We start from the raw sequence: 25,159 nt of genomic DNA, 5'->3' as shown, positions 1-25,159 counted from the left end.
GGAGATGCTACTGCAGCTTGACACCTCCCCATACAAATGGCTGAGGGGCACGCGGGTGCTGGGGCTCCGCCTTCTCTGGAGCTACCAGACTAAGCAACGGGGAAGGGAAGAGAGGAGGCGGAGGAAGGGGGAAAGGGGCGGCCTAGGTGGGGAGTACTGAGCACCAAGGCTGAAGGGGAAGGGAAGGGAGGGCAGGGGCTGACCTCCTACTCGGCTAAGGGCAGGGATGGAAGAAGAAATGGGCATTTCAGTGACACAGAAGTTAGCTGTGCAGGAAGGAAAAGTGCATTTAAGGTAGCTTAAAAACAGATTAAGACCAAACTGCCACAGAGAGAGAGGAAGAACAGAGACCGCTCCCTCTGCCTGTCCCGCTGGCCGGCCATGCTCCTTGGATTCTGTGGTTAACATTCATGCTTTCCGATGTGAGTCTGCTCAGGAAGAAACAGGAACACGTGTTCTCCTGGTTCTGGCAGGTACACAATTTTTCTTGGCAAAGTTCTTTTTTTGCCAAGTTCAGTTCTATTTGGTTGCTGCTCTGAGCCATTGTCACCGGAATTCATAGATGGGTGCGCTGTGCTCAGGAACGTGAGTCAGGTTGAGCGACTGATACCTGTGGGGGGGAGGGAGAGAGATGGAGGAAGCCTGAGAATGGGACAGAAGGGGGTCACAGAATAAGCCCCTTACCCCGCACCCCAGAGCACCTAAGGAAGAAAAGGCGCCTCAGATTTCTTCGCATGAACCTAGTTTTATTTTTCCCTTCGGCAAATCATCATCCCAAATGATGCCTGAGATGATCAGTCCTTGGGGCTCACACAGTGACGGCTGTGGAGTTCCAGGAGAGGCAGACCCGTGCCCAACTGCAGCACCATGCTGTGGCAACACCCTGTGGGCCAGGGGTGTAGCTCAGGGGTAAAGTGTGTGCCTTCCTTGCACATACGAGGTCTGGTTCTAGTCCCATCATGAAAAAAAAAAATCTAGGCCATCAGCGTTTTAGAACTTCATAGGTAACACAGGCATAGATATCCCAATTAAATTCTCACAGAAGCCAAAAACAAAACCAAACCAAACAAAAACAAAAACAAAAAAGCTTTTGACTTTTCTCACTTCCCTAGACAAGGCTATTAGAAATAGAAAACATTAGCAAATTCCGAGGTGTCTTGTGTGTCCTGTTTCCCCCCCCCCCATCATCTAAGTTCGAGGAGTTGTATCCACACACAGGACGATGACCTGTAGGCCTATTAGGGCAATGGCCTGCATGTATACTCTCCCCGTCTCACAGAGAAGCGAGGAAGAGTATGCTGAAAAAAATAAAAGTGGTTTATTTCTGACTACTCCATCCTCAAATAATTAAAAAAAAAATATATATATAAGTCAAACGCAGGAAACACGACATCATACCCATAGGGATAGCTACACAGACAGCCATGAAAGTGTGTTTTGGGGAGGAGGTGGGGAGAGCAGAAGAACTGGGGTCCTTATCACTGCTAAGACAGAGTTAAATGAGGCTTCTCCTATGGAAAAGAGTTGGGGCAGCTCTCAAAAAGTTTTTATAGGAACCTGTCTGGACCCAGCAATTCCACTCCTAGTATGACCAAATGAACTGAAAACAGGAAAGCAAGAGAATTAGTCACAAAAGCCAACACAACTGTCCATCAACTGATTAAAGGATTTAAGAAAAATGTGGAATACATACCTGGAACAAAAAATTATTCTGTAATATAAATGAATTACTGAAATGTGCCACACTACGGCTGAAACTTCACAGCACTGTGCTGCCAAGGCCATAAGATGGACTTAATTAAACAGGCAAATTTACCTCTGGGTAAAGGAGACCAGCATCTGACTAGAGCTGGGAGGGACAGGAAGTTGGGGCTGACAAGCTAAGGGGTGCAGGCTTTCTTCTTGGGGTAATGACAAGGTTCTAAAATAGACTTGAAGGCTGCACCAGTGTTTAATATACGCAAGATGGATGAATGGGGACCCGAGTCATAGTACAGCAGGGAGGGCGCCTGCCTTGCATTCATCTCATGCAGGTTCAATCCCTGATATTCCATATGCTCCCCTGAGCACTGACAGGAATGACTCCTGAGGGAAGAGTGAAGGTAAGCCTTGAGCACATTGGGTGTGGTCCAAAAAGCAAAACAAACAAAAAGATAGCTGAAATGTACACTTTAAATGAAATATTTCACACAGAATGTGACTATTTCTCAACAAAAGTTGTTATTCAAAAAAAAGGATCTGAAACATTTTTTAAACTCATCTGAAAACAGAACACTGCTGAAACTCTTAAGCTGGGGACTGGCAGAGCTGAGACGGCATTGAGTCCCAGGGCATTACATGCAGAAACCATCTGAGCTGATGAACAAGAAATCAGAGCTGATGCATGGTAGCATCACGAGTCACCGATGTGTGGAAAATTAGAAATGAAACCATGTGCATGTCTACATTCAGAGAGGAAATCAGATCTTTCATGGTATCGTTTACCCTTCAGGTATAGCAAGGCGCTTTTTGAAAAAAAAAAAAAAAAAGCAGCAATAGAGCTGGAGCAATAGTATAGTACACAAGCCTCATATTTGGCCAACCTGGGTTGAATCCTGGGTACCACATAATGTCCCCTGAGCCTGCCAGGAGTAATCCCTGAGCACGGATGGGAGTGGCTCCAAAACTAAAATCAAACAAAGAAAAAAACCAAAAAATACAGCAATAATCCAGAGAATTCACAAAGGTGACAAAAACTAGTAGTTGTGAGTAAAATGGGGCAGGACCCTCCACTCTTGAAGGCTTTTGGGTCACTAGACTCAAGTCAACTGCATTGGGACCAGTAGAGGTTCCCAAACTGATTAGGCCTACTGCCCTTTCCAGGAAAAAAAAAAAAGACTCAATACCCCCCTAAATCTATTTTCTTTAGGAGAAGAAAGAGTAGACCTCCTCCCCCCCTTAAATCTAAAGCTACTACTGCCCCAGAATCATCCCAGTGCCCCCCAGTACCGCCCATTTTGGTACTAGGGGGCACTGAGAAGGAGCAGAACCACAAATTATAAGACTGCCGACAGCAAACTTCACACTATCCACAGCTGGATGCCACATTTCAGTTACTGATTCAACCTGGAAGGAATAAATACAAACTCAGCAAGGCAGAGATGAACACTGCGGAAACCACAGCACAACCTGAAATAATTTAAGCGATGATTCTTTCATCTGATTCCTTCATTTCTATCTCGAGCCCTTATTAAGAGCGACTGAGATCATTCAAAGGGGCCCCCAGTGTGCGAGCAAAGCATGAAACCTATGAGACACTTGGAAGGATTTCTTTCTGGATTGGGAGAGCCAAGCGAGAGTGGAGTCAGTCCACCTCTGCCGGACCACACTTCCTTACCATTCTGAACTCCGATGGTAATAGTAGCCCTCTATGGAGGCTGCCGACTTCTGGAAGCAGATGTAGTAGAAGCCAGCAAAGGAAGCACCACTGATGTCTTTGATTGTGTGGTCTGGAACCAGGAACTGCTCCTGCACAGAGATGGGATGTGGTCAGGGATGTGGGGCGTGCTCCAGCCACCCCGGGGGCTTCCTGTCAGCCCTTGGGCAGTTGTGAGGTCCTAACTCACTGGGTGATGGGAATGTCTGCCTGACTCACGCACAGGGCCGCTGAATTCTGCGGACTAACAGGGCCAACGTTGTCTTCTCACTAGGATCAGTAACTAAGAGGAGGTACCAGGGTCCGAACAACAACACCCACCCACGAACCTGCCTTCCTGCCTTTCAGGGCTCACAGACAGGAAGCTTCTACCCCACCCCAGGGACTGTCACTGGGGCTCCTGAAGACCCTGAGAGTGGCAGGTAACTCACTGGCCTGTGGGGCGTTCTGAGGGCCAACACCACCAGCAGGCCTCACAGTATCCCCTCCAAGAGTCCCACACCTTATCACAGCAAACAGCACATTACTGTCTCTTAGGCACCTTGTGGGAGAGGCAAGTTTGTTATCTCTGGCTGGAGCCAGGAGCTGAGAAAGCTGCACTCTGGTATCTGCTCTCTCGGGGAGACGGGGCAGAGGCCCGAAGTCCAACAGGTCTACGGAAAGTTCACAGAAAGTCATCCTGAGACATTCTTTGGAGACACTCTCCCTCCCCGTTTCTGGAAAACTGTGGTTCTGAAAACTAGACACTTAACATAGTCTCACTAGGTGGTCACTCCCGAGAGCAGAGCTCAGCCTCACTGCCCGCACCTGGCACTGACTGAGGGACTGCCTCCACCCCCAAAGGAAAGCTGAGGATGAGTGCCCTAAAGAGTTGGCATGAGAGCTGGCAAGGTTTCAAGATAAAACCATTCTCCCTGTGGGGTGCTGGCACGGGGAGGGAAGAGGTGGGTCTATGCTCACAAAGTGACTCATTGCGGCACTACTGCTCCTGTGCCCGGTGCTCAGGACCACAGCACAGTCATGCATTGCTGCTGAAGAAAGGCGCACAAGGCAGTGTCAAGGGCCAGCCACATGGAGCCATCGGGCGCTGGGGAGTGGAAAACCGAAATTCCATTCTCAGTCTCTCATTTCCTGTGCTGGAGGGACTGGAAGCCCAGGGCCAGGACCCGGAGAGTCATTTCCGGGGCATTTCACACCACGGCAATGTGCAGGGCAGGGGATGACCGAAGTCGGAGGGACTGGCTTATCCCAAAAGCCATAGAACTCGGGAGATGACTCAACCTGGAGGGGCAAAAGGCTTCTTGGCAGACGAAAGGAAAGGAAAAGACAGGAACAATGGTAGCCAGGGGAGCTGGGGAACACCCCCCCCCCATTCATGAATTCACCGGCTAGCCACACCAGAATTTAACCAAAGAGTGAGCGGCTGGGGCCTGAGTAGTTCTCCAGTGGGGCTGCGCCTGCTTCTCACGTGTGTGTAAAGACAACACGACCATGGGGACCAGCTGGGACGGGGGACGCTCCAGGGGCTGGCACAGCCAGAGAGCGATGGGGCCCAGCCTTACCTTCCACCTCATGAAGACATAATCCCCATTCTTCAGTTCCTCATAATCAAAGTCATCTGAGTTAAATGATTTTGCATACTGATAAAAAGCCAGAAATTTCCCCTGGAAGTAAGAAAACAAGAGTATACACAGCGTGTGAGAATCCAGTAGCAGCAGTTCAAGTCACAAACACCCTCTGCGAAGGGATCACTATGATGATAGCTGGAAACGGTCACTAAGGACAAGAACCGAATGCAGAAAGTAGATAAAGGGACATACATGATAACCTTTCAGTACCTACATTGCAAACTGTAATGCACAGAAGGGGGAGGGAGAGGAGGAGAGAGGGAAAGAAAGGGGGAGGGAGAGAGAGAGAGAGAGAGAGAGAAAGAGAGAGAAAGGGAGGAGGGGGGAGGAGGGTAAGGGAGGAGGGGAGGGAGAGAGAGAAAGAGAGAGAGAGAGAGAGAGAGAGAGAGAGAGAGAGAGAGAGAGAGAGAGAGGAGAGAGATAAAGTGCCTGCCATAGAAGCAGGCTAGGTGGGGAGGTGCGGAGTTGGCCGGAGGGAAACTGGGACACTGGTGATGGGAAACATACAGGGAGGTGACGGGTACTGGAACATTGTATGACTGAAATCCAATCATGAACAACTTTGTAACTGTATCTCAGGGTGATTCAATTAAAAAATAAGTTAAACAACCCCCTCTGCAGGCAGGTGCGGTGGCCTTGTCACAGGCAGGGACGTGGTGGACACGGTGTCAGCAAGGGCAGTGAAGACTAGTCTTACAGTCCGCTCATGCCTAGTCAGTCAGACCTGATCTCTGGGACAGGCGCTGGGCTCAGGGGTGCTGAGCTATCAGTGGCCTGAGGGACAGACAGGATGGGATGAATATAATTCTAGGGGCTTTTTCCAGAACAACTTCACATATAAAGAGCTAAGATCAATTAGATTTCTGCAAGTGAATTTACTGTAGCCAAAATAAATAATTAAATAAATAAAATGAAAGTATGTTGAATAAGCTAGAACTTGGTGTCAAAGTGCATGGAGTCCTCGGACACAATATGGCGAAGTAGAAACTGGCAATAGGTATAAAATGGTTAAGTCTAATAATCAAAAGAGACCACGTGTAGAACTGGATCATGTTAAAAAAACACAACAAGGGGCTGGAGCGATAGCACAGCGGATAGGGCATTTGCCTTGAACGTGGCTGACCCGGGTTCTATTCCCAGCATCCCATATGGTCCTCTGAGCACTGCCAGTAGTAATTCCCAAGTGAAGAGCCAGGAAGTAACCCCTGTGCATTGCTGGGTGTGACCCCCCAGCCCCCCCCCCAAAAAAAACACACACAACAAGAGATTCAGAAAAAGCTTATCATATATGAGGCTTTAGGAATTGCCTCTAAGATGATTGTTCCCCTTTTGTCTTCTTCCCCCCAAATTTTATAATAAATCTGTTAATCTTGTAAAAAAATTAAGATACAGTGAGAGATATTAAGTTAGATGATTTGTCACATAATATTCTCTAAGTAGACTAGGTTGACCGATTCTTTCTTGACCACAGTACCACCAGTGTTGGATGTTAACCCTAAGTGCTTTAGGCTTCATCAGTGAATTGCCCCTTTCCCTCCTCCCAGAGAAACTTACAGTGCTCTTTGGAGCATCCCGAATCCCCTTTATCTTTAAACTTACCTCTCATTGTTACATTTCCCAAGTCAGTCTTGGTTACTTTTAAGTCAAAACTTCTGGTGATTCTGGACTTTGTATTTGTAGTGAATTACTAGCTTTCCATTTCCTCTATAGCTTTATCATAGTTTACTACAGAGCAATGTTCTTTGCTTAACCAAAGAAAGACCGTTAATGCTATGCTCCTAATATCTGGCCGTTGATTGGCTCTGAAATATGTTTACTCCTGGGCATCCATCATAATTACTTGACTCAGGTTTCGGTTGCTATAGACCCTAAGCAACCTCCACAAAGGGAGGTCCTGCCATGTGACTGGGATGGACCTGGGGCAAGTGGCAAAGCTACCCCAGCACCAAAATGGACTGTCTAGAAAGCATGAAAGCACACTCTTGCCTGTCCCCAGACAGGACCCCTATGGGGAAGGACAAGCTGAACTGGTCTGAGGACTTAGTCTGGGATTTATGGTAAAAGCTTTGCTTGCCTTCAGAGCCCAGAGGACTAAGTTTTGGAATCTCCATCTCTTACTGTATTTATCTAAATAACTGCAAGTATAATAATAAGAAAACTTAATTGTTTAATATGTACAACTATAAGGAAAGAGAAAAGCAATATAGATGTCCCTGAGAGACAGGGTGTCTCCTTGAGTTATTTCCCCCAAGGGAATTGCCTCCACAGAAATGCTTTACCTCTGTAATTGATCAATCATACCCATGTGCAGTCAGTCTTATGCCTCTAACCCCCTCAGATGTTCTATAAGTATGCTAACAGGTCTGCATTAAATGGGCCATTTTGACCATCAGTCTGGGGAGGCCAGAGAGGTGGCTCTCGGCCACTGAAAGCACATGTTGCTCACCCACAATTTGAGCTCACACACCATAATGCCAACTTCATTTTGTTTTGTTTTTGTTTTTAAGGCCACATCTGGCTGTGTTCAGGACTTACTTCTGGCTAACGGATCAACCCTGGCGAGCTCAGGGGATCATATGGGATCCTGGTCTCAAACCTCGGTTGGCTGCATGCAAGATAGGCACCCAACCAGCTCTCTACTATTGCTTTGGCTCCATAACACCAACTAGAAATACTGAGAAGATTGGGTGAAATTTCACATCTAATTCTTTTTGCAAGGGAAAGATGACAGCTGGATGAGGCCTATTAGATTCAGAGTCCCCAGAGTCCCGGATGGATTTGGCCCAGCCCTGGGAGTGCTGGACGCTGTAGAGGAAGCCAGCACTGCAGGAAAAGATGCCGTGCAGGCGCCCTCCCCATTCCACCACACCTCACGGGCCAGTGCTAACAGGGCTCTTTTAGTCCTTGGGTCACTAAAAACCCGCAAAGGCTGGCTTCCCAGTCTCCCGTGTTCCAGTGGAAATCGACAGAAGAGTTAATCAATGCTTTCCAGGTATTTATGGACACCCAACCTTGCCTAAAACTGGGCTTTCACTGGACCTCCAAGAACTTATATTTCTATAGGACCATTTGAAATGGAAATCAAATTTGAATAGGAAATTGATCTTTCTTCCTGACCGTCCAGGAAAGGAAGGAGCCAGCTCACGTGGTGGGATGCTGTGCGGGAAAGGCCTGCCCTGAGCAGGGGAGGTTCCGGGAGCCCAGACACCGGCACCACGCAGACCACTCAGGCACTCCAGCCTTTTGGATATTTGAATCTTGTTCTTCATATAAACACAATTGATCATATAATTTTACTGTCTATTTGCTGGTTTTTAATAAAGTTTTCTAAAAGCTTGTTTGTATTTAATTGAAACAGCATCTGAAAGGTTCTTTTCCTAACACAAATAAGAACCATTAATAATCAAAGCAGTTATTTTGTGAAATTAAAGCTGAGACAGGGGTCTATAGTCTGAATCCTCTCTAGATCAGTGAGCCAGAATCAGGACGCAGCATCATCAGCCAGGAGTGAGTACTTAACAGGAAGGATGAGGAGTTCTAGAATCTTCATTACCAACAAATTCACTTCTGACTGGTTGAGTGGGTGCAACCACATTGTACTTCCACAGTGTGGAATAAAAATCCATTATCTCCTTGATCAATCAACTGAGACAAAAGGCTATTATTATAGGCTGAGAAATAGATTTTTGAAGACATGAGACTTGCGGGGCAGATCCAGAGAAACAGTATAGAGGGCAAGACACTCCTTGCACACAGCCGACCAGGGTTTGAATTCCCAGCAGCACCTATGGTTGCTCCAGCACCACCAGGGGTCATTCATAGTCCCTAACAAGCACTGCTGGGTGGGGCTTAAAAATACAAACAAACAAACAAAAACTGGTGTGGCAACCAATGAAAAGAATCAGAACAACTGAAATTACTTGGACGTGGTCATTGTGGGTGCATGAGAAGACCGCTCTACCTTATCTGACACTTAAGAGGGTGTGAAGAGAACTGTCTCTTCAGGGACATTCTGAGGAAACTGAAGATTGTGCCACTTCAAACAGGAGCTCAGAGGAGAAGCAACACTGCTGTTCAGCCCATGCAGAGAAGCCAAGAGAAGGAACAAGTATTGAGAAAGTATCCTCACTTCATGCCAACCCTAAATAAACTCAGAGGCCACTTATTGTATGACTCATAGGTCACCCCCAAGTACAGGTGGTCAGAGAGAACTAGTGGCCTGGAAATGAACAAACAGGTAGAAGGAGCGAGAAACTAGTGATAAAATCCTGAGAGAAATGCCTCAGCTCCCCAACTCTGGTCCCTGGTAGCCCGGGGCAGGTCAAAGGCTTACTTAACCATTGGGCCGGAGAGAGTATAGCCAGTAAGACACTTGCCTTGCACATGGCTGACCTGGGATCAATCACTGGCATCACATACGGTCCCCCAAGCCCTACCAGAAGTGACCCTTAAGTGCAGAGCCAAGAGTAAGCCACGAGCACTGCCAGGGTGTCCCAAATTCCAAAAAATTAAAAAAAAAAAAAAGAGTAAGATTTACTTACCCAGTGTTTCCGATCAACATCTTCATCAGCATCCCACTTTCGAGTTAAGAAGGGATGTTTTTTGCTGATTATTTCTCCTTCAAAGAAGGTCGTAAGCGTTGGATACTCCTATGGTTAAAAACCCAAATATTAAAACATGATGACGGAAAGAAGCTTCCATTCTCCACAAACAAACCATCAGCCTTTACCTTCTTCCCGGTTAATAGGTAAAAAAGGCCCTCCCGTTGATCGTCGATTTGCTCGAGCGGGCCCAGTAACGTCTCCATTGGAGACTTTGTTGTTACTGTGTCTGGCATATCGAATACTCTCGGTAGCTTGCCGGGCTCTCCGAGAGGGGCAGAGGAATCGAACTCGGGTCGGCCATGTTGGCCGCTTGTAAGGCGAACGCCCTACCCGCTGTGCTATCGCTCCAGCTCTGTTCCCGGTTAATACTTTGATCAAAAGCCATGATGCTGATAATCACAATCCCAGTGATTTGCTGAGTGCTCAAGAGCTCAGAGGAACTGCCCAGCACTGGAGGATCTTTCGGACTTGGGGGCTTTACACATAGCAGAAAATCTTTAGCTTTCATCTCAAGATAAAAAATCCGGACCCTTTTCACCACAAGTAAATGCAGAATATTCTAGCACAAAAACAGATGGTAACTTAGTAGATTCTGCTGTCTAAGGAAAACACCCAAAGAGGCTCCAAAGCTGCAGTGCTCACGGCTCAGTCTCCCTCAGACTACTTCGCTCCACTCGGTTTAAGCTGGCCCTATCATTTTTACCCTTCACATCAATTCTGTCAAGTTTCCAGGAATGTGACTTTATTTTTTGATGAAATACAGATAAATTAGTGGTACATTTAATATCTCATATGATTAAGACCAATTAATACTAGAAAAAAATATATGGGGGCTGGAGTGATAAAACAGGAGGGAGGGCACTTGCCTTGCATGTGACCAATCTGAGCTGGATCCCCGGCACCCCATATGCTCCCGAGTACTGCCAGGAGCATTTCTTGGGTGCAGAGTCAGGAGTAAGCCCTAAACATCAACAAATATGGCCCCCAAACCAAAACAAATTTTAAAAAATTAAAAAGGTATAAAAATCAAATCTGCAATAGAAAATTACAACTATAAAAATACCACTGGGGGCATTATTTATTTTTTATAAATAAATATTATTTATTATGTCTACTATTTGGATGGTTACAGTTGCTGCTAATGTATTCATTTATTTGCTGATAAAAGAAACAGCAATGATTTAGGGGGAAAATTAACAAAAGAGAAAGTTAACACTGTAAAAAAGTATGCCATTTCTTTGCATGTGTGAAATCAAAGCAATCAAAGCAGTAATTGACTAAGCAATCAAAGAAATAATTGACTAACTGATCCCCAGCCCAGTATGCCAAGCCCCTGGAATCTCGAGAAGGACAGTGATGATGGCCAGGCTGAGCAGATCACAGACTGCACTGCTAATTCCCGGGAACAGAGAGGGCTCGTTTTCTTCTTCAGACCCATACCTCTTACCCTGCACAAAATATCTACGTGTTTTAAAAAAAATTTGGTGTCTTTGAGGCTTCTCTCACTTGCCAGGCCTTATAGTGTGGGATGTTCTGGAGAGATGCTGATACACGGGCTCACAGTTCTCCAGAAGGAGCAACAGCCCTTAGGCAGCCATTGAAGAGGCCTGCTCTGCACAGTGCTCGGGCAGTTCCTTCTCTTTCAGTGAACACTGGAATAACAGATACGCAACACTTCCAAATGCTCAACCTTCTTGCCTCAATACTGCCACTATTTCCTCAGAAGGAAGAATTAGGGTTTACTCCTGGTTCAGAGATCACTCCTGGAATGTTTGCGAGGCCATATGGAGTGCTGGGGATAGACTCTTACCCACTGTATTAGTTCTCTGGTCCCAGAAAAGAAGAAAACTTTTTCTTTTTTTTTTCTTTTTTCCTTTTGGGTCACACCTGGCAATGCACAGGGGTTACTCCTGGCTTTGCACTCAGGAATTACTCCTGGTGGTGCTCAGGGGACCATATGGGATGCTGGGAATCGAACCCAGCTTGGTCACGTGCAAGGCAAATGCCCTACCCTGCTGTGCTATTGCTCCAGCCCCAGAAGAAAATTTTCTTTTTTTTTCTTTTTCTTTTTCTTTCTTTTTTTTTTTTTTTTTAATGTAGGAGTACTGCTATTTATTCAGCCACTGATTGGTTGATTGAATTGGACATGAATTCCACTTTATCTTTTTTTTTCATAATCTTATTTATTTATTTTTTTCTTCTTATATTTATTTAAAGTATTTATTTATTGCATCACTGTGGGAAAAGTTACAAAGCTTTCAGTTTTAAGTCTCAGTCATACAATGATCAAACACCTTTCCCTTCACCAGTACTCATTTTTTGCCACCAAGAACCCCAATATGTCCCCCACCAATGCCTGTGAGGCAGATGATTCCTACTTAACTCTTCTCTACATTGATTACATTCATTATTTCGACAAAAGATGCACCATTATTGTTTAGAATTTCCCTCCCAACAATCAGAATTGCTGAAAGGGCATTGTGAAATACTTTGTTTTCTATAGCTGGTTATGAGAATCATATAAATGTCATGCGGCCGCCATAGTGGCCACATGATTTTGGATTTCTGCAAAGAGCCAAATAATTACGAGATTGGTTTCTGTGCGTCTGGTGTTATGGCCATGCCGGAGAGCCGCTCGTGGGGGGCAACTCGTGACCTCGGTAGGGCGAGAAGAACGAGCCGGTACCCCTTCCCATGATACTGCAGTTGCTCCATCACTGCCAGCTCATACCTGGCTTTTCTATAAGCTCTGAGGCAGTGGCCACCTTGCTGCGGAGGCGGGGCGGGGGGGAGGGCAGGAGGCAGAAGGAAGCAACACCCTTTCCCTCCCAGGGAGGCATGGCGCCGTAGTTTTACGCATGGTCCATTCGCTTTTTTGCTGCAAGCTGCCGAGCTCTGGATTAAGTCCTTTTGCCTCTGGAGCCATGGCCGTGCCAGAGAGCCGCTTGTGGGGGGCAACTTGTGACCTCGGTAGGGCGTGAAGGATGAGCCAGTACCGCACCCCTTCCCATGAGACTGCAGTTGCCCCATCACTGCTGGCTCATACCTGGCTTTCCAATAAGCTCTGAGGCAGCGGCCATCTTGTATGCAGTCCAGATGCATTTCTGCCAAAAGCCGCTGGGTTTCAAGGTTTGTTTCTGAGTCTCTGGGATCATGGCCGTTAATCTGCTTGATCAGGAGCCAGAGAGGCCTTTTGTAGGCGGCAACTCAGGGTCTTGTTGGGATGGGGAGGAAAGGGGCAGTTCCACCCCCATCTGGTGAGGCCCCACGTGTCTCATCACTGCAGGCCCAAACCTGACTGTCCAGTGGCCTCTGGAGGATGGCGGTCGGCCGCCAGGGGGAACAGACCAAGGCACGAAACCTATTCCGACCTGGAGTGGCCCAGTCCCAGTAACTTACTGCAGGAACAGGATGCATTTCTGCCAAAAGCTTTGGGTTCCAAGATTCATTTCTGAATCTCTGGGATCATGGCCATTAAGCAGTTCGATCAGGAACCAGAGAGGCCATGCCTCTAATTATATAGCTAAGCTGGAGGTGGTTTGTGGGTATGTCTCCCACATACCTAACTTTTGGCCGTTTACTTTCTTGGTAAACTTTGCCCCAAGTTTTTGGGGTCTGGCCAAAGGCACAGAAGTGATTTTGGGGTATCTGAAAGTCTGACAGTGCCATCAGGCTGCTGATGCACTCGCCTCACAGGTACAGATTGACCTGCTGGCGGCACCATACCCCCTAAAGTAGAAGAAAAATTTCTTAATGGAAACCCAACGTAGAAGTTGCTTTTTAGGAGAGGTCATACCAGCAATGCTCATGGGCCCATGCAGTACCAGGGATGGAACATGGTCCTCCCACATACAACCATGTGCTCCGACCCGCTGGGTTATCTCCATGATCCCTCCCCCCCCAACTCTAAAATATGGTGCCAGGGACTAAACCTAGAACTTTCCACATGTTGTGCTCCACACCACTGGGCTACAACCCTGGCTCTTGAAAACCCAGTTTTTTGTTTGTTTTTAGGTTATTGCTGATGGGGTTGGGGCTACACCTGGCTCCTGGCTAACACCTGCAATGCTCAGGGCTTACTCCTGGCTTTGCGCTCAGGGATCACTCCTGTTGGGATTCGGGGGACTATATGGGGTGCCAGGGATCAAACTTGATTCAGCTGCATATGAGGCAAGCACCCTGCTCACTGTTCTATCTCTTTGACTCCTGGAAATCCATCTTTAAGAGATAAAATACTAAACTGATCTAGGAAAAAAGACTGAGGCAAAAAATTTTCTGGGTACAGAGCAAGAGTATAGTGGGTAGGGCTCTTGCCTTCATGTGGCTGACTAGAGTTCAATGCCCAGTACCCCATATGGTCTCCCAAGCACCAGTAGAAGTGATTCCTCATTAAAAAAAAAAGAGAAAAGAAAAAAAAAGAAAAAAACAAACCAAAACCAAAACCATAAAACCAAACAAGCAAACAAAAGAGTACTATGTAAGCTAGCATCAGACTTATGAATGATGTGGCAATTAACTTAGGGCTTCGTACATGCAAAGTGAGTGGTCTACTCCTGAGCTACATCCTTGGCCCTAAAAGTACTATTGCTGCCTTTTTGTTAGGGGGAGTGTGTGTGGGGGGGCCTGTTTGGGATCAAATCAGGGCTTCAAAAATGCAAAGCACGCACTCTATCACTGAGCTACATCCCTGGCCTGATTTGAGATTTTAAATTTAAAGACACTTATATTGATTTTTTGAGCTCTGAACTTTACCATTTTTTCTAAAAGTTCCACAAGACAAAAAGCCCAAATAATAAAGTGTTCCAAGTACAATACAAAGAAAATATACGGTTCCAATCACTAGTTTCCCTAATAAATTCTTGCATTGACTTTTCTCTAAAAATGTTTCAAGTGATTTTTAGGGTAACTACAAGGCTTCCTCCCAACTCAGGAGTAATTATTTTCCTTTTATGTTTTGGGCGACATCCAGCAGTTCTCAGGGCTTACTCCTAGCAAGGCTCAGGGATCACTCCTGGTGGTGCCTGGGGGACCGCAGGTGGTTCTAGGGATTGAACCGGGATTGCTGCATTAGGACAAGAGCCTTGACCACTGTACTGTCTCTCAGCCCCTTCTGAGTTAATTTAAATGGAGAAACACAATGAATGAGAGTTGTTATATACAAAAGTTACTCTGAAGAAGACAGTTACCCAAAACAGTTACCAACAAAACTCAGGACAGGACCTGGATATTCATGTACTAGAGTGTAGACCCGGTGGGCAGTAATGTACAGGTCAAAGAACACAATTCTGTCTGCAGGAGGAGGGCAGTGCGTGGAGAGGGGCTCACAGAGTCTTCCCCATCTCCCCCTGTGCTCTGGGAGCCTGGCAGTCACGCCCACAGACTGCCTCCGGTGCTATATAAGCTCATTAATGGCCATGATCCACAGACTCACAACTGAATTTCAGAAGACAGCCACGAGATGCAGAGATGCTTCAGACCCTAAAGTTACCACGCAGTTAAAAATTTAACTCAAGAACTATCACCTTATTTAAAATTTCAGAATTCTCGGAGCATGGGCGGCCTCATAACATCCCATACTCTATACCACTGATGTACCAGGAGTAGCACATATTGGATAGGATGTAAGGGAGAAGACAACCAACCTCAATTTAAAAAATATTCGCATAGAAGGTTCAACCTGTTTTAAAAAATATAAATAAAAGAATTGAGTGGATGCTGTGATGTGGAGGGAACCCTAGCACCACATTACCCACTGCTAGGCATGAACTGAGTTCTACCAGGTGTGGCCCAAAAAACACTTAAATAAACAAAATGTCCAGCCCCGCTGAGAGGGCGCAGTAAGTTGGAGCACCAGGTTTTAGCCCATGCACCACATGGTCCCTGAGCACAGGCAGTTCCAAAAGCCTCAGCACCGCCATGTGTGGCCCCTAAAATGAAAAATAAGCTATTCAACCCCCCCTCTCCAGGCCTCAGGCCTCTAGACACCAGATGCGTAAATCGAAGAGGACTTCCAAGCACGCCTGTGCCCTGCGATGGGGCTGGTCACACAGCAGTCTCCTGTGACACTGGCCAGCGTGACCTGTTTCCCTGGTTCTGTGAGCGAATCTAGCACAACCCTGAAGGACGCCTCCATACCTGTGTGAAGAGCTGAGGGTTTACCTAGGCCTCAGGAGGGACACCCTCTCTCTACGGCTGACTGGCTGAAAACTGCAAAAGGAATGTTACCTGAGATCTATCCTCCACAGTTTTGGGGCTTCATTTCCAGAAGGCACAACAACTTTTGGGGGGCCCTCCCAAGCAATGCTCAGGGAAGTGGAGGACCACCGGTGATAATTGCCCAAAGGAGTCGATGGTTCATGCTTGGCGTAGGCAATGCAATGATGCTGAGGCCCAGCGATGCTGGGGGCCAGGGGTAACCTGGCCCTGCTCAGGCCAGTGCTGGGGATCAAACCCAGAGCCTTGGGCATGCAAAGCATGCACTTTAACCCTTTGACTTATTTCCTTTTTCTCTTTGGGGGTGCACACCTGAGGATACTTGGGGGACCATGCAGTACTGGGGATCATTCCCAATGTTCCCGCATATAATGCATGTGCTCCAGCCCTCTGAACCATCTCCACTTGGTAGTTACACTTTCATACATGAGAAAGGGTATCATTTTGTTTTGTTAAATTATACATATTATATTTTAACTGCTATAAAGAGAAAAGCAGCCAAAAGGGATAACTGAATTTTATAACTGACATAAAAATCAAAGACTTGCCCTCTTTCTGCATTTTACTAATTAACTGCAGTAATCAGTATTAGATATCGAACTCTAAAGTAATGAAGAGGGACTGGAGTGGACAGGGCTCTTGCCTTGCGCACAGGTTTAATCCTTGGCACCTCATATGGTCCCTCAAGTACCACCAGCAGTGATGCCTGAGTGCAGAGCCAGGAGTAAGCCCTGAGCACTGCCGGGTGTGACCCAAAAACAAACAAACAAACAAAGTACATAAAAGTAATGAAGAGTTGCACAACACCACAGCTAGGCTAAAAGCCAATGAACTGTGCCAGCTCATCAGACTTGCAGGGGAGGTGAACTTGCTCGAAGCCAGGCTGCTATTGGGCCGAGGCACTGGCGCCAAGAGCTGTAGCACATGCTTTTAGATCCCTGAGAGCACATATCTCCCGAGCACTATCAGGAGTAACCCCCAAGCAGGGAGTCAGGGCTGGTGCCTGAACGCTCCATACCCTAAAAAACTCCCACAAAAAGAGATATTAAAAGGAATTCTAGAGTCTGATTTTGAGCAGGACTTAAGCAGCTCAGGAAATACATCTGCCTTTTTTTCTTTTTCCTGGCCACACCTGGTGGGCTTAGTCCTGGCTCTGCCTGGGGATCAGTCCCAGGTTGGCTACTTGCTGTGCTGTCTCGGCCCCACATCTGCCTTCTTAAACAAAATGCCACTTTAGTGAGGTGACTGGGCTCATTATCAGGCAGACCAGTAGGCGTGGGGGGTGGGGCTGTGTGTGTGCAGGAGGTTGTTCCAGTGCCAAATGGAAGGAACAGCTAGGAGGGGAACTCTGGGGTCTGACGCCCACCAGTAAAGGTCGATGTCTGCCCCAGTGCACAAGTTCACAACTCAGAGGCCCTCCTCACAGCGAGGCAACTGCCCCGAGGGAAGGCTCAGTGCTTTGGCACACTGTTGAAGAACTCTAATCATCTTATTTCTCAGTTTGGGGCCTAGGCCTGTCTGGGCTCAGGGCTCACACCTGGCTCTGTGCCTAGGAATCATTCGTGGCAGGACTTGGGGGACCATATGCGGTGGCTGCAGATAGAACCCTGGTCAGCTGCATGCAAGCAGAAACGCCTTATCTGCTGTACTCTCTCTGGCCTTATTTTGGGATTTTTAAACACGACTTACCATGTTGGTGTGGATTCCTATAACCTGAAAGATGGGTTTTGAGATGGTGTGTGTATTTCACACTATGAATTTTGTTGGCTTGTACTAATAGATGCATTTTAGCTGCCCAATAGTTGAACATGTCCTATTTACTAGGTTTTTTACTACAAAAGTCACTGGTTTGCATCCTTCATTTTGCTATCATTTCCTATCCCTACTTGACTGGGTAAATTCCTGGAGGTGGTGTCAGAGGAAATTCTCAAGTTTCTAAAGGAGAAGAATGGAAACAGATAGAACCCAGGAAAGCCAAACAAGTGTTTCCAGACCGAGGTGACTCGGGGTCTGGTGAGCGCCCCGTCTTTTGGGTCCCCTCACAGTCTACCTCTTGCTCTAATACCGCTCCTTTCTCCAGGACACACGCTTGGGGAGGAGATCTTTCAAATTCCCATTTTACAGATGAGAAGCTGAGAAAGGAGTGAGGTCAGCCGAGTGCCTGGCCTCTGCTCCGGGCAGCATTCCTGAGCCCGCCAGGTCATCGGGTAGTAAGGAGGCTGACAGGCCACTGCAGCCAGGTCGCGCCCAGGCCCTAGGGCAGGGTGAGGCAACCAGTCCTGTCACCTCCTTCCTCTTCCTGTTTACTCCCTGGCGTCAAAAGGATGCTGGATCTTACTTTCTGAATTCCTGAGAATTCTGAGGCTCAAGATGATTTGAAGAAAGGAAAATACAGATACGTAGCAGTATTCAACTAGAAACTGGAAGATCAGTTTTCATTGTCCCAGAGACCGGCAAGGTTCAAGAACTGAACAGACTTTAGCTCCTGAGCTACTGATGCTTATCTCAGAAATTGTTAAACTTCAGATGCAGGTGGTAGTAATAGTCCTATTATTATTTTTCCTTAAGAAGTATTTTTTTTTAAGTAAAACAGATTTTATTTGGAGGGTTTTTTGAAGGGAAGGAGGAAGAGAAAGTGGGAGAAAATGGAGAGTAAGAGAGACAGAATAACATGTTAAGAGAGAACACGGGCTTCTCCAAGGGCAGAGAGGGCCCCTACATGCATCCCAGCGTTCGACAGGAAAGTATGAAAGTACACATCTCAAGAGGGAAGATGCATGTGCTCGGCCACATGGGTACAAGCAGCACATGGGCTTGGGCAGCATACGCACCAAGAAGTACTAAAAAAAAAAATCAGTAGTGTCCTCCACTCTGTGACATGACTCTAAACTTTAAAAACCTAAGACTTAGGGTTTTGCATACTTTCTAACAGGTCATGTCAGATCAGAGCTGCATGTTCTGGGCAGGAGGGAGATCCTTGGACGTAGGCCTTGCATGAGGGGGGCCCAAACTCAATCTCTCGGACCTCACGGTCCCTCAAGTGCCTCTGGGAATGACTCACAAGCACAGAGCCAGGAACAGCCCCAGAGCACTGCTGGGGAAGTCCTTCAAAGGAAAAACCCAACCAGACAAAAGCTACACAATCTTTGCTCACTGTATAACAACATTTGGAAACGGAACACTTCAATTAGGCCCAAGAGTTCAAATTGCCAGCTCTGAACTCGCAGAGACTGTGGAGTGCGCCCTCTGCGTCCACATTCCAGCCCCTGTGAATGACTGCTTACCTCGGTAAGGCCTTTAATCTTCAGGTACCCACAGAGGTAGGAGTTCCCTGTGTCCACATGCTGGAAAGAAAAGATACACAGCTTGTTACAGATGCAGAAATCAGAGGGAGAAAAGTTGGAGTACTTTGGAATCCCATGCCTTGCGGTCAGGGGTACCTGAAAAATAGGTGGACAGGCCACCTGGAGGTCAAGGCATGCCCAGTATCGCCCAGGGCGCCCCAGTCATGGACACCCCCGGGGGGCTTCCCCATCCACATCCTGTTCTCGTAAAGCAAAAGGATCTCAGGACCCTATGCCATTCCCTAGCAGCTTAGCTCAGTCTCTTTATTTTTTGGTTTTGGGGCCACATCCAATGATGCTTAGTGGGTCATTTCTAGCTTTGCTCTCAGGAATCGCTCAGCCGTATCTGGGGGACCATACAGGATGCCAGGCATTGAATTTGTGTCGGACATGTGCCAAAGTAAGTGCCCTACCTGTTGTCCTATCAAAAGGTTGTATTTCTTGACAAAAGGAGTCAGGTACAGAGGGAACGGGCATAGAATTTTGGGGTTATTTTTTCTGGGTGCTTAGGGCTTACTCCAGGCTCTGTGCTCCTAGCGGTGCTGGACCACAGATAATGCCACAGTGCTAGAACTCAGGTTGGCCACAAGCAAGCAAGTGCCTTAACCCTTGTATTCTCTGGCCTGGAAACAGCCACAGGAGGTAGTAAAGTTTAGCAACCACCACCTACTGGTCTCTGAGGTCCTGTCGGACGCCTACCCAACAACTAATTGCCAACTTTTGCTGCCTGGCAGGACCCAGATCTCATTCTGGCACCTACCCTGGCCCCAGCAGGCCTGGTCAGCCCTGATGAATCCAAGCAAACATATACCTGTCCCCTGTGAGTCACTGTTCAGGGGTGAGTGACCTAGTTCTGGCCAATTAGGTGTGTGCATAGTCTCCTGGGTGCTCCGAGGAAGGGCCTGGGTTTTGAAGAGGCTGATGTGAGAGGCTGCGGAGAGACACTAGCTAGGAAATGCCCAGAACGGCAGCACAGGGAGCAGGAAGGAGGTATCCGAGAAGCCAATCTGGAACCAAGTCCTGTCCAGACTTCTTGGAGCATGGGATCCAAATTTCACTCACATTTACCCTCTTTTGGAGCAGCATGGTTACCTGAAGCCGAAAGCAACCCAAGGAGAAAATCTCACCTACACACACCCAAGGGGTACATCTCACCTACACATAACCAAGGGGTACATCTCACCTACACACACCCAAGGGGTACATCTCACCTACACATAACCAAGGGGTACATCTCACCTACACACACCCAAGGGGTACATCTCACCTACACACACCCAAGGGGTACATCTCACCTACACACACCCAAGGGGTACATTTCACCTGGGTCTACACACACGCTTCTCAAAAGGCAGGGTTTCAGACTCAGGGTAGCTGCATTCACTTACAAAGTAAATGCCTGAAATTAAAGGAAAACAAAGTGCAGAGCTTTGAGATTGGAGTGTTAAGCAAGGTTTCATTTTAAGGAAACAGCAAAGGTTTGTGGAAAAATATTCGGACTCAACTATTTCCAATTACACCATAAATCAAATACTAAAGCAAACTGCAAAAACTGCAATGAAGTCAGGCAGCCAGATGAGGTCAGCACCAAAGCAAATGGGCTTCAATGAAGCGAAAGTGCTCCCAGCTCAGTGTGGTGCTGGTGACAAAAAGTATTCCACGGGAAAGCTGCCAAGGCAGTTTTCACATCCACACTATGACCATGGCCTTGAATGATATCTACTGCAGCTGATGCACACGAACATGGTTCGGCAAAGAGCTTTTATTTAAAGGATACACAGCTCTATCCTGAGGCCTTAAATTTCATGTATGTGATTCCCACTAAATTCAATAGTTTGGGGTTTCACAGCTGCTAGAAAGGGTATCAGGTGACAAGGATACTTGCTAATAAGATTAAAAATTGAACTGTAAATTGGCTAACATCTTGCATGGATTATCGCATGCTTGAGAATCAGAATTTCAGCATGGCCACCATTCATTCAGCCATGTGTTGCTCCCACTTTGCTCAAACTGACCTTGATGTTGGCTTGTGAACCCAAATATGCCACAATGCAGAGGGCTCGGACCAAACGACAGGCCAGCAGCCCAAAGAGAAAGAGAAGGTAAATGTTTAGCAAGAAGGTCTCACGCACAGTTGTGCCCAATAGCTGCTCTTCTAAATATTTCTTTCACGGTAACCCTGGCCTTTGCTTTACTCCTGGCTTCCTGAACGGCAGAGAAGAGATAGTCACAGTAACAAGACCCAGTCAGTGTCTCAAATATCTCAAAAAACAAACCAAAATGGCATTTAAAACATGGAGAGAGAGAGAGAGAGAGAGAGAGAGAGAGAGAGGATACACATTAGATATTCAAATGAAAACCATAATGAAAACCCATTTCATATTCATTAAAGAAGGCTAAAAGCAAAAGATGGACAAAAGCAAGTGCTGATAAGGATGTGGGGAAACTTACACCTTTATACATTGCTGGTAGAGCAGTAAGATGATGTGATCACTTGAAAAATCAACCTAGGAGTTTCTTAGCTGTGAAACTTGAAGTTACCACGTGACCCAGAAATTCTCTTGCTAGGTATTTACCCAAGAGAAATGAAGTCACATGTCCACACAAAAGCTGGTACATGAGGGCTGGAGAGATAGCACAGCGGGTAGGGCGTTTGCCTTGCATACGGCTGACCTGGGTTCCATTCCCAGCATCCTATATGGTCCCCCGAGCACCATCAGGAGTAATTTCTGAGTGCATGAGCCAGGAGTAACCCCTGTGCAACGCCAGGTGTGACCCAAAAAGCAAAAGCAAAAAAATAAATAAAAAAAGCTGGTACATGAATGTTATGAGCAGTATAATATACATAATAATAAGGCATAAGTATAATAAACATAATAGTGGTAACAACCCAAATATCTACCTACTCCAATGGATAAACAAAATATGGTATAGACACAGAGTGGATCACAATGCAACAAGGAACAAAGAGCAGAAACGTGTATAGTATGAACCTGGACACCATGATGCTCAGTGAAAGGAACGAGATACAAAGGGCCACATAGAATCTGATTCTTATTGGTCTAAAATGTTTAAAATAAGCAAATCCTAGAAAAGAAACTAGTGGTTACCTAGGTTGGAGGCAGGTGACAAAGACAGGGACAAACACCCCAATATCTAGTGAGGGCAGAGTGCTCGCTTTGCCTGTGTGAGGTCCTGGGTTCAATTCCTACAGCACCAGACCACATTCCCCCAAAGAAAACACTCCCAACTGTGGGTACAGTGATAGTTGCACAATCTTACGAATACAAACTCCTGAACTGCACACCGAATGTGGCTGCATTGTATTATGTGGGAATTATCTTTCCATAATGCTGTTAGAGAGGAAAAGGAAATATGAGTTATAAAAGCAGCTGTATTCGGGAGTCGGAGCAATAGTACAGGGAGTAGGGCATCTGCCTTGCATGCGGCTGATCTGGGTTCGATCCCTGGCATCCCATATAGTCAGTCCTCTGAGTACCGCCAGGAGTAATTCCTGAGTGCAGAGCCAGGAGTAACCCCTGAGCAGGTGTGAACGCCCCCCCCCCCCCAAAAAAAAGAAAGAAAGAAACCAAAAACCTGCTTATTCTAAGAAGCCTGAGTGTAATGAACTAGTACTGGCTGAAAAAACCAGGTGACAGAGTAATCCACTTGCCCTGAGTTGTCTCAGTGCTGATAAGCAGCTCCCTAGAGCAGATGAAGAACAGTGTTCTCCGGCATCCCACTCAGCCAGGTTTCTGCTCGGAGCTCTCCGCAAGCCCAGCTGCTGTGCAGAAACGCAGTCCCTGACCAGAACGCACCACACCTGCCGGGGTCAGAACAACACACTCCTGATAGGAGTGAGGAGCTGCGCAGTCACCGACGCACCTTCCTTCACCATAGACCTTTCCTGTCAGGGGTCCCTCACCACATCACTGACCGACAACGTTCAACACCATCCTCAATACCGGGACCCACCACAGGGACCCCACTTTCAGTATCTGGTGATTATCTCAGGACAAGGCGGAGGCCTGCAATTGTTCATATTTGAAGCAGAAAAGGGGAGATCACCACATGAGATGCCTGATACAGAAGACCTCAGTCACAATGATTTCTCAATAACAATAACAGTGACATAAGCTTCTGGATTTTGAAGATGTAGTTTTGCCAATCAAGAGAAAATTATTGATTCTCACAAAATAGTTTTTTTTAAAAAAGCTCTATATTTAGTAGAAAAATAAAATGCTCCCGCATTGTGTTTGGGAGGGAGATCTACTTGTTTGAAGGAAGACTGGTCAAGATTTTTGAAAAATTTAAAGGGCAACGGGTGAGCATAAGCAAGATACAAATACTTCAATCTCACACATGGAACACCAAGGCAGTGGGGTGGGGACTGTTGTGGCCTTTCATGGGGGCAGTGTTTGCAGGGTGTTTTAGTAATAGTCTGGGGGGTGGGTTGTCAGGCCAGGGACAAGGGGCAAAGGAAGGTGGAAGTGGTCCTGGGGCAGGCAAGAGGCAAGAGCTGCTAGAAAAGAACCATTTCCAAGGGAAAGGAAAAAAAAAAGCCACTTTTGCTCCCCTGGGAGAGTCTGGTGGGCTACCATGTGCATGAGAGGGGACAGCCAGCGCCCAGGGTAGCGAAGCTAATGGACAGGTGGCACCAGCAGGGAAACCCCGGTCACATGGGGAGGCGGATGGACATGGGAAGGGAATATCCGTGGTGGAAATCACATTCCCCAGTCCATGGGCATCAGAGACAGCCAGGCAGCTCTGACGTGTGGATAAAAGTTAAGGACGCAAAAGAGGGTCCCTCGGAGCTGGGACGGCAGAAGATGAAGGTATGGAGCGGGGAGGTCTGGGGAGAGCCCAGGGCAGGGGGATGCCAAGAGGGGGCTGGAGGCAGGGGACAGGGCAAGCAGAGAGCACTGGGGGCTTGGCCTGAAAGCGATCGGGGCACTGGGCGCCCCCAGCGGGCAGAGCCCAACTCCGAGGCGCGGGTCCAGCAGCACCCGGGACGTGCCTGCCGGACCTGCAGGAGGGGCCCTGGGACCGGAATCGATTGAGCGTTTGGGCTCCTAGGCTAGCGCGGGAGGGTGTCCCGGATCTATCTGGGGCGACGAAGCGCTCCCAGGCGGAAACCCCCGGACGGGGGAGGCAGGTCTCGGGTCTGGGAGAATTTCACACGGGTCCCGCCACGGGGAGGGGCCGTGCAGGAGAAACCGGCGGAGAGTTCTGCGGGGTCCGCGAGGGCTGCGGGCCGGGCAGGAGGACCGGGTGTGCGGCGGGCCAGTGGGGTCGGGCGCGGGGGGTCCGAGGCGGGGGTGCTCCAGGTCCCGGCCCGGCTCGGAGAGTGAGAGCCGGCGGCGGGGCAGGTCGGGTGCAGCGCCGGGTGCGGAGGCCCGGAGCGAGGGCCTGGGCCGCCGGTGCGGGCTCGAGGAGCGGAGAGGCGGGCACAGTCCGAGTGCCGCGAGGAGGCCCTCGGGCCCGGCGGCCGGCCGGCGCTCACCTGCAGCACCACCTCTACGTCGTACGAGTTCCCCTTGCTCTTCTGGTGGCCGCGGAACTTGGAGCCGCTGTAGAGCAGGCTGGTGGCCACGCCGGGCTGCTGGGTGTTGATGGGAGGCGGCGGGATGAGCGAGGCCGCCGAGGCGGCCGACGCACCGGCCGGCGGGGGACACTCGGTGCGGACCGGCATCGCGGGGTCCCCCGGAGCCAGGGCTGGGGGGAGGGGGAGAGGAACCGCCGCCGCCGCGCGGGAGCCGAGGAGGGTGGCCGGGAGGGAGGGGCCGGGGCGCGCACGCGCGGGGTGGGGGCGGGAGGGGGGAGCACCCGCCCGCCGCCTGCGGACCGAGCGCTCGGGCCGCCGCCGGGACCCCAGGACCTGCGAGCAGGGCCTCCCTGTCCTGTGCCGAGTCCCCCTCCCCACTTGCCCTCGCACACACATCACCCCTTCCGATT

The 25,159-nt window shown here is 48.2% G+C and overlaps 1 protein-coding gene across 1 annotated transcript; it reads right to left on the bottom strand.

The window, feature by feature from the left end:
• Positions 1 to 58: 58 nt before the first annotated feature.
• On the bottom strand, positions 59 to 25,145 carry GID4 (GID complex subunit 4 homolog). Its single transcript, XM_056136913.1, has 6 exons — positions 24,708 to 25,145; positions 19,145 to 19,204; positions 9,585 to 9,692; positions 4,978 to 5,079; positions 3,377 to 3,507; positions 59 to 610 (listed from the first exon to the last, which is right to left on the bottom strand). Exons 1-6 carry the CDS (start codon positions 25,143 to 25,145, stop codon positions 547 to 549), a joined length of 903 nt encoding a protein of 300 aa, XP_055992888.1. The 3' UTR covers positions 59 to 546.
• Positions 25,146 to 25,159: the final 14 nt, after the last annotated feature.

The sequence above is a fragment of the Sorex fumeus genome, unplaced genomic scaffold (assembly GCF_029834395.1).
Source record: "Sorex fumeus unplaced genomic scaffold, SorFum_2.1 ptg000122l, whole genome shotgun sequence".
Taxonomy (NCBI): Eukaryota; Metazoa; Chordata; class Mammalia; order Eulipotyphla; family Soricidae; genus Sorex; species Sorex fumeus.
The sequence above is the reverse complement of the archived record's forward strand: the minus strand, read 5'-3'. Positions and strand labels throughout refer to the sequence as shown.